This window comes from Lepidochelys kempii, chromosome 5, assembly GCF_965140265.1.
Source record: "Lepidochelys kempii isolate rLepKem1 chromosome 5, rLepKem1.hap2, whole genome shotgun sequence".
In the NCBI taxonomy this organism is placed as follows: domain Eukaryota; kingdom Metazoa; phylum Chordata; order Testudines; family Cheloniidae; genus Lepidochelys; species Lepidochelys kempii.
In genome coordinates this window covers 124890050-124902686 of record NC_133260.1, presented here as the reverse complement: position 1 = coordinate 124902686, position 12637 = coordinate 124890050, and the positions used below count along the sequence as shown (strand labels likewise).

General features: G+C 47.7%; 1 protein-coding gene across 1 annotated transcript in view; it reads left to right on the top strand.

The window, feature by feature from the left end:
* The first annotated feature begins 1856 nt into the window (after positions 1-1856).
* The window catches only part of SHB (SH2 domain containing adaptor protein B), a 150529-nt gene continuing 139748 nt past the window's right edge, over positions 1857-12637 (top strand). The window contains exon 1 of the mRNA XM_073345717.1: positions 1857-3043. Coding sequence (XP_073201818.1) covers positions 2513-3043 — 531 coding nt within the window. The 5' untranslated portion in view covers positions 1857-2512. The remainder of the gene's footprint in view (positions 3044-12637) is intronic.

Genomic DNA, 12637 nt, shown 5'->3' with positions numbered 1-12637 from the left:
CAGATGTGAATTGGGAGTGCTCTCAGTCCTTAATGGAAGGGAGGGTGTTGATTCCTTCATTGCCAGATAATTCTAACCAACCTGCTGCAGGGGTGAACAAAAACACCACGACTCTTCATGTCCTTCCTCTGAGATCAAACTGAGAGAGTCACTATAGGCTATTGTCTCTCCACCTCTGCGTCTCCCACCTCTGCAGTCCTACAGAGCTCACTCCTCTCCTCTATTCAGTGAGGGTGATATATAGTTGGGAGAACGGGGGAGACCATACAGACTGCTGCCAGCAATATGCCAATGACACCCAGATGCACATCTCCTTTCCATCACACATAAGTAATGGCATCTCCCAGCTTTCTCCCTGCCTACCCTAAATCAGCACCTGGCTGAAGAACTGCTAGTAAGACTGAGGTGAGACCGGCAGGAAGCACTCTGAAGAACTGGCCTCCTATAGAACCACAACCTTCCCTAGTGAGGGCCTGTCCTCTCAGAAACCAGGGGGACCTTTCGGGCTCCTCAGTGCTGCTGGGGTCCCAAACAGCAATGATACCCAAACCTGCCCAGTCCGAACGGCCAGAGACCAAAGACTGCTCACCCTCCTCACAGGGACAGCTGCAACCGCGTTGATTCACACAAACCTCCCCTCCACGTCTGAGTTATTGCGGTTGTTATCTATAAATGAAGCCACATGCCCTGAAAAAACTTCAACTGATACAAAACACAATATCCTGTCTGCTTAGCAACACAGGTCACCACGAACACAACACCCCAGTGCTCTGCACTGGCTCCCTACTGTAATAGGTTCAAGGTGGCTCTCCGAAAAGCAAAACCCACCATGCAACAGGCCTTTTGGGCCTGTGTGGTTGCCTCTCCTCCAGTGACCTTAAAGATTTTAGGGACTGTCTCCAAATCCTCCTCCACACCAACAGGGTGTTGCAAACACATTCTGTTGACATTGTCTGCCATTTCTTGCTGAGGGCGGATCTTTACAAAGCAGCAGATCGCTGGGGACACAGTTAAAAGACATCCCTAGAAATATGCTTCCCAAAGACAGACTCTCATTTTAAAACAAATCTACAATCAGTTCAATTCTTACAGGGCCCGAAAGGAACAGAACTAACTGGCTCTGCCAAGACAGTGCCCGCAGAGCCAAATATGCCATCTGCTCCCGCCCAGTGGCCAGCCTGAACACTGCATTGCTTAAGCTACATCTGTCAGTGTCAGAGGAACACAACCACTGGCTAGAGGGAGGGAAGAGGCTCATCCGTCCACCCGGCCAGGGCAAGCTTTCTCCCCACAGCACGCTTTGAAGAACCTTTCCCAGTCTTGCTTTAAACGTCCCAACGTAAGGTGGCTTCTTACTGTTTCCCTCAGGAGATCTATTCCATAGAGCTCACTGCTCTCTCCTCCTGGTTTTCATCATTTTGCTTCAGCCCATGTTTGGTGCCCAAATTGTTTGCTTGTGTCTGAGTTTGGCCTGCGAGTGCATTGAGGGCAGGGTCGCTGTCTGCCTTTATGTTTGGCACAGTTTGGCGCAATCAGAGCTCAATACATAAAAAGCTCTCCCCGGCACTGTCTTTATTTCACCGGGAGCGGATTCCCCGGGTCCTTCTCCGCACACTCCCCGGGAGGAGAGGCCTGTGAGAGTCCGGGGCGTGTAGGAAAGTGGCGCCTGGGTGACCTTAGCCCTACAGACCAGCCCGAATTGTAACGAAAGCGCCGAGCACGTGTAAGCGGGACACGCGTTCAATGGTGCGCGTCGGAGGCGCTGGGACACGTGTTGAAGCAGGGAGCCCTCCCTGCGGCAGCCGGGCGCATTGTCCATGGGCTCGGCGAGGTGCGCTGCGGCTGGGGTAGATCAGAGCCGTCACAGCCTGTCCCCAGCGGGAAGCACCAGGACCCGTCCCGCCACCGGAGCGCCCGGGCTCGGCGAGCGGAGCCCGGGAGCCGGTGAGGGCTGGGGGGGAGCCGGCGCCGCGGGGAGGCTGAGCGGCAGGAGCGCAGGGCGCTCGGCGAGTGGCTGGGGCAGGAGGCGCAGCTAGTCCCCGGGCCGAGCCAGGGCCGGGCCACGGAGCAAGTTCCCCGCCTCCCCGGCACCTGGGCCGGCCCCTCCCCCGGCCCGGGATAGGCAGGGGCCCCCTTGCCGGGGGCGGGGGAGTCTCCGAACAGCCGCGTCCCCGCCTCCCCGGTGCGTGCTGAGGTCAGGCCGGGCGGGCGGGGAGCGCGGCGCAGCAGAGCCGGGCTGGGGCGGCTGGCAGCGGGGCAGCAGCCGGAGCGGAGCAGGAGGCTCGCTCGCTGCCCGGAGCGGGAGCCGGGGAAGCGGCGCTGCGCGGCGGTGCCCGCGGGGAGCCCCCGGCGCCGGGAAAGTTGCGCGCGGGGCAGGAGGCGGCCCCCATGGCGGGGCAGGGGCAGCCGCGGGCCGGGCGCGGCGGTGGGCAGCACCCCTGAGCGCCGGGCAGCGCCCCGGCCCGGCCCCCCGTGCGCCCTCCCCATGGGCGCTGCGCCCTAGCGCCGGACCATGGCCAAGTGGCTGACCAAGTACTTCAGCCTGGGCAACAACAAGGCCAAGAGCCCCCCGCAGCCGCCGCGGCCCGACTACCGGGACCGGCGCCCCGGGGCAGAGCTGCTGGCCGCGCACCGCCACACCGCGCCCCGCCACCTGTGCGACGACCCCGGCGAGCTGCTGCGCGCCTACCGCGCCCAGAAGGAGCGCGACTTCGAGGACCCCTACAGCGGGCCCGGCTCGTCCCTGCGCAAGCTGCGCGCCCTGTGCCGCCCGGAGCCCTGCGCGCCCGAGGAGCCGGCCGCCAAGCCCCCCTCGGCCGCCGGCTCGCCGCACCTCTTCCGCAGCCAGAGCGAGCGCCGGCCGCCCACCCCGCCCGACGGCCGCTACCTCTCCCCCAAGCACCGGCTCATCAAGATCGACAGCGGCTGCGAGGGCGGCACGGCCGCGGCCATCACCTGGAGCCCGCCCGGCGGCGCCGCCAAGAAGGGGGGCAAGTGCCCGGAGCCGCCGGAGAGCAGCGCGCCCTCCGCCAAGCCGGAGAAGGTGAGCGAGCCGCTGGGCGTGGGCGGGGAGTTAGCCGCCCAGGGCGGGCGGGACAGCGCCTAAGGGACCGGGCGGCCTGCGGACGTGCTGGGTCTCGGGGCGGAAAGGGCAGCGGTCCCCGAAGCCCGAGGCTTGGCAGGGCTGGGACCCGCGCCGGGGCTGGGCAGTGTGCAGCGGGCACCCAGCTGCCCTGTCTGCGGGAGCCGGAGTGACACCGGTTCTGCACACACCTGCCCGGCATCTTGGAGACGCAAGGTGCGAAGTGCTTGAGGGGAGACCAGCTAGGGGGGCAGGTTGTTTCTTGGTCAGGGGCCTGGCCTCCCTGGGCACCGCTAGGCTCCGACTTGGTGCGTGCAGAGGGTGGCTCAACTGCTTTCTCTGACCAAATCAAAGAACAAGATCTGATGCCATCATGTGTCAGACGGGGGGAAGGAAAAGAGAAAGGAGAGGTGTCCAGGTCAGTAAAGGGGGAGAGATTTTTAATCTCAGTATTGCAGGGAATAAGATTTGGAAAAGAGAAAAAGAACTGTGGGTCAGGCACTCCAATAACCAGAGTAGTCAAAGGAGTGTAACCCCAGCGACTTGGTCTTGGCACTGGGAGCTGGCAGGTGTTAGCCAGGTTGCTAGGAATGCTGAGGGTACCTCCCCGCCTGTTCTGTTACGGTCTGTGATTTTATGTCACCAATGCATCAAACATCAGAAAGCTAGTGAAGCTTTTTACAGGTTTGGCTGTGACCTACTTTTCCTGATATTCAATCCATCTCATTATTTTGTCTTCAGATATGAAAAGTGATTTATGTGCTAGAAGCAGGAGATTTCTTGGGTTCGCTCATTTGCATTTTCCCCGAAGATGCTCTCTGGAAATGATTTTGTGATTTAAGTTATGGGTGCTGACGATGTAACTTTTTGGCATCTGTTCATAGGGAAAGCCGTGTACATCACCTGCTTCCTTCTGCATGTATTGCTGATCTTTCTGTAGGCAGTCGTACTGAACAAATTACAAAAGTTGATTTTAAGAGTAAGGCAAATGGTAGTGAGATTGCTTTTGAGACTGTTTATTTAAGGGAAACTTGTGCCCAGTGTTTGGAGAGGCTTTTTAAAAATATACATTCTCTTCCATACAACTGAATTATTTTGCTGGTCACTACTGACTTCTGGCGTGGGTGCTAGAATATAAGAATACCTGACCAAGATGTGATTCAGCACGTGAGGTTCGCTCCATATGTCTGTCACTGACTGCGATGAATTTTATGGAAGGGCTGCTTTTAGTCACTTATGTCAAAATGTAAATAGACACTCTATGGTGATGAGCACCATAGAAGTGCCAGTAAATGAATGGGAGGGGAAGTTCAGTGGCAAAGGTGAAGCAGAGATTAAGGTTGAGTAAAGTCCCATTGATTACGCCATATCTTTTGGTGGTTTGTGCAAGAGACGGCACAATACTGAAACAGACTTCAGTGCTTGAGGCTCAACTGTAAATAGTTTGCTTTCTTCTCACAGCAGTGGTTCCCAAACTTTGACAACCTCTGAACTCCTTTCACTAAAATGTCAAGTCTCGTGAACCCCCTCCTAAAAATGAATATTTCTAGGGATTTTCTCTTTTACCTGTGTATAAATGATAAAAGCAGTGATCTTGGAAATATAAAATTTGTTTTTGACATGCTTATTACACACTATTTATTATTTATCATTACAGTATTTTTATTACATTGTTACTGTAATTACTGTATTACATTACAGTATTTTTATTACATTGTGAAAATGGCAACACTCTTCCAAGATAAATCATTGTATCATTTTGAGTTAAGCCTGTTTATAAGACAAGGCTCCTATGTTTCATCAAGGAGTATCCGGTGTAAAACAGCATCAAGGTATTTAAGAAGCCAACTCAATGAGTTCCTCCCACACAAGCATTCAGGTCTTGAGCAGTCCAGGCAAACAACACACGTTACAACAAAGCTTAAACTTGTTCTTCATAATAATTTAAAAAACAATAATAGCTGCCTATTTAATTTTAAAAACAGCAAAACATATCCACCTCCTTTTCCATTTCTTATAAGGAGTCTTGAAGTTTAAATCTCCTCAGTGTGATAGATAGGCTTGCTTTGATCTGCTTAGCTCTTGGCAGTCCAGGGGCTCCGGGCTGCCCGTCCCTAGGGAAAGCTCTGTCCATCATTAGGGAATTTTTTCCCCGAGAACCTCCTGTAACATTTCACGAACCCCAGTTTTGGACCCACTGCTCTACAGGTACGTACCAAGCACTGCAAATACTAGACCATCTATGGAGAAATCATGGTGGCCTTTGTACAGGGAAGTAGTATAAATCATTTAAAAGTGAAGCAGGTATCCCTGCTTTTATTATCCTGATAACCATAGTCTAGTTTTCCCTTAGCGCAGTAGTGACTAGTTTTTTAATTCAACGGTAGCATACTCTGGAGCGTACAGGAGAGATTAATGTAACAGTAGGTTCATATAATCTAAATATTTGCTGGATATTATCAATTTAAATTGGGTAAGTGTGTGCATGTTTAGGCATATGACCTGGTTGAATTGAATAGTAACACATTGCCATGAAGATTTAAATGAATAAATGATATTCTGTCCTAACCTAATTCCAAATAAATCAAGTTGTCAGGATAAAATAAGATTAAAACTCCAAGATATTTATTGTATTGTCAGTCATATGTAGTCACTGACTGGAAACACTTCTTTTCAAGGAAGTGAGTGATTTAAAGTTATTAATTCTTATTTCACTTCTCCATAGGCCGCATGGCTTGAGAGCTGTATTTGAAAGTGGCATGCCCCAGGCATCTCCTCCTCTGGGGCATGTATATTCAGAAAGTACCTGCCTAGAGGGCATATGCAATACATAATAGTTGCTCATTGGGCATGAATTTCTAAAAATCACGTGACCGTCACAAGCAAAATCATTTTACTCAATTTTAAACCCTACTGGAGCAAATTTTTTTTTTTTTTTTTTTTTTAAATAGCAGCTTCTAAATCTGCAGCCATGGCAGCCTGTTAGAAAACATGTACAGTATTTACCCATTAGATTGGAACAACTCAGGGAACTGCTCTTTTCAGGTCTCTACTTGTTTTGAGGCTACATGCTTTGTTAAACAAAACAAAAACCCAACCATCGTTGGTTAAAAATAGTTTGGATAAGCAGTTAAAGGCTCTTAAAGTAGCATAATGCCAAAAGTGACTTGATTGTTGGATGGACTCTTCCCAAATCTCCGTTATCTCTTTTCTGCTTTATATAAGTGTGTGAGAGAGAGACAGAGAACACAAACTCTACTTAGCATTTTGAAAAACAAAACTGGAACCAGACCATGGCTGTGGTGTGAAAGCCATATATACTTGACTATTTTTGCCTGAGTAGTGTTGGTCTTGTTTCCTGCTGTGATGGCTCATCTCAGTCATGAACAGTAATGTACCTGGTCTCACGGGGGGGAAAAGAAAAGTGCCAGATATAAGTTGTCCGACTTCCTCTGACTCTAAGTGTGTGCTCAGACGGTATATACACATACATGGTACCAGGCGAATATTCCACATAATAGGATTTGGAGGTTATTACTGACTTTTCAGTGTTCCAAGAAATCCAGCTATAGACTGTGGACTCAACCCAAACAATGAAGCTTTCCTGTTTGGTAACATCAGATGATATTTCTGTTAACTTTCGTGGGAGGCGTTAATTTCCTGAACACTGACTTTCTCAGCTATAGAACAAAGAGGAACTACATAACTTTCCAGCTGAATTATTTGCTTCCCCTCAGTTGTGGAAATGAGAAAACTCTGGCTTTTCCATTACTCTGACAAGCAGTGGAAGGGCCTGGAAAGTTGGCCCAAAAGACAGGGAGTCACTCTTTCTATGAAATACTCTTTAGAATCTTAAGTTCAGCACAAGATTCTCACAGGTATTGGTTGACTTTTTACTAATATTTATGTTTCAGTGTCTAAAGATCTCAGTTGGTGCTGGGGCCCCCTGGGTGACAGTGTGATCTACTCAGTAAGGCACTGGGCCATGGGAGTTGGGGAACCTAGGTTCTCTTTCCAGCTCTGGCACTGATGTGTTGTGGGACCATGGGCTGGTTAGTTCACCTCTCTGGGCCACTGTTTCCTTGCCTGCTCTGTCTGTCTTGTCTGTTTAGATTGTCAGCTCTTTGGGGCAGGAACTGCCTCTCGTTATGTGTTTATAGCAGCTAGCACAATGGGGCTCTGATCTTGGCTGAGGCCTCTAAGCGCTACTGTAATACAAATAATTTGTTAAGCACTAAAGAACAAGCACTCAGGAGACATGATTCTCTGCCCCAACAAACTTGCAATATTCCCAGATAACCAAGAAAAAGCGGCATTCTGCATAGCTCCAACCAAACATATGGCTTTACTTTACGCTTTTTGCTTTAACAGTAACACAAAGTGTCATAAATCTACTCATGTGTTAAACTGTCTCATACATTAGACGTCAGTAATTGAGCTGTGCAGTGGGTATAGAACAGAGCTTTAAAATGAATGTAAACGCACCCCAGGAACCCAGTGCCATTGTGGAGTCCTGGCCCTGACAGCATGTGGCAAAGCTTACTGTGTGATGGCCTGTTCGTGAGCCTTATGAAATATGTTTAAACCAATGGAAAACCCGCTGATCTGGCCCAGAGCAATGGTGGGGCAAAAATGAAACCTAAATACTATTGTCAGCTGGAGCCTCTTGTGCTGTGAAGTGCCTTGTTTGCTTTGTAACTGTTTAGTATCTGTCTTGCACTGCAGATGGAGAGGTACTTAGGAACCTAAGAAGGTTACTAGGCTGTGACTGTAACTTTTGGAAATAGTGGTGGGTTTTTTCTTTTTGAACTTGAGACTCCTCCCCTACATAAAGCTCGTAAAAGCAAATCCATTAGATGCTGATGCAGTCAAAATATTAGTTCCTGCAGGAATATCTGACACGATTTAGTTAACACAAAATCAAGCTGATCCCTCACTGGCTGTCAAAGTTGCATGCACATGTTTGATGTTGTGACTGGCGACAGTCTGTGACTCAGAGGTATCTGAAGAATCAAAGCTGGTGAATTTGGGGAAAGAGTCTTACAAGGAAAAACATCATGGAAGTGAAACCGTGGGAATCAACTGTTAAAATATCTAGTAAATGCATTGTGGGTATGCAAACCTGCATGCTCCAGAGACTCTCACATCTAGTTACTTCTGTGGGAATTCCATCTGGGTATTTCAGGACAAAACTGGGCCCAAAGAGCTTAGTGTACGTACTGGGCTTTTTTGCTCAAAGCGGTAGTTGCCATGGTACTTATTTCCTAGAACTCTTTGAGGTGGAATTGAGAGGGCCTGATTCATCTCTATCTTGCACTTTGTGTCTTCAGGTAGGTGTGTGCAAAATGGGGATGAAGCATATCAGTAGCATCCTCCCCTGGTGGGAACTTTCACACACCGTCGCCTTCACCCTCTTCCACAGGACAGCGCAAGGTACCATGCAAGAGAGAATCGGGCCCAGAATGTCCACTTCTATTTAAGGCGGGCTTTTTTTAAAAGCTTACGTTTGGTTGCATTAATTAAACTTTGAGTACAGATTGTTTAAAGCGACTAAGCCAAAAGCGCTCCTCTTCCTTTTAAAGGTCTGAGTGGTTTTCCTCCCTAAGATCATCTCAGGTTTCAGACTGTGGAAAAAGTGTTTGTTTTAATCACTGTTCTCGTTTCGTAACAAATAACTTCCTGCACAGTCTCCTCTGCATTAGCCATGGAATGCAGTGACACATAGCAGGTGCAAGACTTGCTGCCAAAGAAGTGGGTGTATTTGATGGCATAATAAATACTCTTAGTCTGAGGGGGCAGAGCAGAAATGCAGGTGGGGCGCACAAATGCCACATGGCAGCTGCTGGGTGGCAGGGCTCTATATCTGAATGCCAGAGCCTCGCTGGCACAGTTGGCTGCATTCTCTCCCAAGTTTTGAGGAAGGTATGTCTCTCTGTTCGTTTGCACCCATGCTGCTTCATGTGGCCAACAACATATTGCAGCATGAAGAAAAACGTTTTATTTCGTTCTAAAGAACACCGGACGCACAGGCTAAAAGTTATGTGCAAGATGGCTTTGTTGTTTTGACCAGGACAGTTTCATATATTTCAAGCAAGATGGGGATATTCTGTCTGAGCCTTTAATCTGGAATTAGTGATCCTAATATAATATTCCTGTTCAGAGTGGTGATATTTTTTTAAATGTTTTTAAAATATTTTTTTAAATGAGATTTCTTTGACACATTCTTAAATATTTCCGGTTTCTTCCTTGCTGTGTAAAGTATCAATCTGTCTTTTGTGGACTCATTGCACGTAAGAAATTAAAACAACCAAAAATGGGTCTACTGTACCTGGTGATGAAGTGGTGTAATTGATACTAGTATTTAAACAGGCTTGAAAGTTGTAGGATTGCTGTGTACAAGAGGCATGTAGATTTTGAAGGACAAAATACGAGTATGTTCTTCTACGGTGCCTCTTATCTGAAGATCTGTAAGTACTTCACAAATGTTGAATTGTAACACTTGTTTGAGCATGTGTACACACACACAGGTGTGATTATTCTAGTGACAGGCCAAGTACAGCAACTGTCTAGCATTGGTCAGCAATCCTGCCACAGTCCAAGGGAGAAGTATCTCCACTTAGAATGGTAAGGGGCTATCCATAGGCAGAATGTAAGTATCTGCCGTGGACTTACCCTGGGAAGAAGTGCCATGCCATAGGATGATATGGTGAGGGGTTATACTATACATTCCTATTGACAGACTGCACGCTGGACCATCATGGAACCCCTGTTCAATGCTGACTCAGTAAAATGCCACCCATGAAATAACCATCATCTAGCTAGTCCTCTGAGATCTCCCCTCCAAGCATTGGCCCACCCTGACTGCTTGGCTTGTGAGATCTGTTCAGATTACAGCCAGGAGGGTAAGGTTGGTGGACAGTAGTCAGGGGAAGCTAGCATAGGAAAGGAAGAGGAGAATTTGTAGGTTGGTATGCATTTTTCCTTCAGCATTCCAGTATCCTCCGTTTTTCTCCGATTACGAAATACCATGTTGTAAGCACTCACTACTCATGGAAACTTTCCAGTCAAATATCTTCAATATAGCCCTGCGCACATCAGCAAACTCTCTTCCATAAATAATTGAGGGTACCGGTAACCTGAGAATCAAATGAATTACTTGAGAAGTTAGAGTAATAAATGCCATGGATAGTGCATCTTCAGTGTCCCTGACCACCAGGCCTGTTAATTACTTCTAACTGCTTGTATTTGATGTCTTGTGACACTGATTTCCTTCCCCCACCTGCCTTCCTTCCTTAATAATTGTAAGAATAGATTATTTCACATCATGCATCTTTTCCTCTTTCCGGTCCCTCATTCTGTCTGCACCTATTTTGTCTCAAGAAATGGTGACTTCCCCACTGGTGAGCATGACCTGAAAGCCAGTTGCTTGGCTCTTTTGATCAAGAGCTCTCATGCTCTGGGTCATCATAAAGCTGTTTTTTTGGGAAATAACTTTTGATACTCTCTTGACTGCTGTTTTAAAACCAGAACAGCTGTTAGGTCTGAAGCAGTTTCCTTAGCAGTGAAGGGTAAAACTGGAAAGTTTGTGGCTTGAGCATTGCACATTTCATCACCGCAGTATCTGAGCATCTTACAACAACCTGTGTGGTATGGGAATATTATCTCTATTTTTCCAGGCTGGGAACAGAGCTGCAGAGAGGTCAGAAGAAGTCAGGGTCAGATTGGGAAGAGGCCCAACTTCTCCTGAGTGCTTCTTGCTTTTTGGGCACCAGTGTTCTTGTAAGGTCAGGTGACCAGATGTCCTGTTTTTAAAGGGACAGTCCTCTTTTTTGGGACTTTTTCTTATATAGGCGCCTATTACTCCTTACCCCAGGTCCCGTTTTTTCACAGTTGCTATCTGGTCACCCTATTGTAAGGTCAAGTTTATGTTCTGAAGGTGGTGCTTTTTCTATCAAAAAGACTGAGCTGAACCTAGGTGTGTCCACCCTTCCTTGGCAGTAAGACACCGGCCAACCTCCTAAACCCCCATAACAAGGGTGATTCTATTTTTTGTTCACTACTTAGGGCACGTTTACACTTAAAACACTGCATTGGCAGGGCTCCAGCGCTTTAATGAAGATGCTCGACACCGACAGGAGAGAGCTCTCCCGTTGCCACAGTTAATCCACCTCCCCGAGAGGCGGTAGCTGTCTGGATGGGAGAAGCTCTCCCTTCAACATAGCGCTGTCTACGCGGGGAGCTAGGTTGGTATAATGACATTGCTCAGGGATGTGGATTTTTCATACTGCTGAGTGATGTAGTTGTACCGACATACGTCTGTAGTGCACAACAGCCCGTAGTGGGGAGCGTAATGCATTAATGTCTGTGACGTGCTCTGATTGTGTAGTGATAAGTGTTACAGAAAAACCTCCAGAAAATAAACTTGATTCAACCACAGTTGGTTGAGTTGTCACTTAGAGCGATGTGGTGAGCAAAATCTAGATCTTTCAGTGCTCTCTTGTTGAGCTGTACAATTCCTGTGTTGTATCTGTCTGTGCTTTTTCTCATGATGAAGTCAGTGGCGATGTCGAACAGGAGAGGTGAGATTATATTCTAGTTTGGCACCAGTGTCTAGGGTGAACCATTCCCTCAAGCCTGCGTGTACTTTCTGTGCGTGCTGCATCGCAAAAACAATGGGGTTAATTCGTTATGAAAAAATATATCTAATGAGAACCCCAGCAACTCCCCATTCAAGCTTTACTTGAGAAGGCAAAGGAATAGTAGAGAGGAATCTTCATGTACCTTGGCAGTAAAGTGTAAGCCAATGAGAATATCTGGAAGGGAATAATGTCATGAATTGGCAACGTGGCAACTGCATTCCCCAGCTTACACAAGATTGGGTGTACAGACAATCTGCTATTTTAATAGTGTGTCAGGAGGATGTTAAACAGTAGCTACAAAACTTCAATATTTTTAAATGAGCAAGTACAGATAACTTGCAGCCAAGATTTTTAAAAGAACTGGCTGAGCAGCTGGCTGGATTGTTAATTTTACAAAGCAAACAGCTATGTAAAATGGTAGCTATTAAATGTAATGAATTTGTAACCGATACTGAGATTTGTTAACTTTGGAGATAAGTAGTTGTTAAATGCTATGCAGAAAAGAAGATGAAGACAGGTGTTAAGAATGAGGCCCAAGCATCTGCTATAGCAGGCATGCCATTGGGCAGCTGGAGAAACATGCACAAGGGGCCTACCAAAATAATCTCTCCACCAAACAGTATTTAGAGAGGGAAAAGTTTTGGGCTTCAACAACACAGAGAGTGACACAGGCCAGACAGCATTGGTGGAGCCTTGTTTGTGCCCTAAGCTATGTCTGATGGATTCAGAACAACCAGTAAGTCTGAGCTTCAGCTTGTGGAGGAGAAAAGGACCTTTTGGTGTGGGTGTGTGTGAACTAATCTGTGTTTGCAGAGAACGTGACTGGGTTCCATCTCCAAACGGCGAGGCAGTGCTTTGTCTTTCATGGGTGATGTTTTGTCACAAGTGAAAAGGATGAAGCAGCCCAAAATCGTTT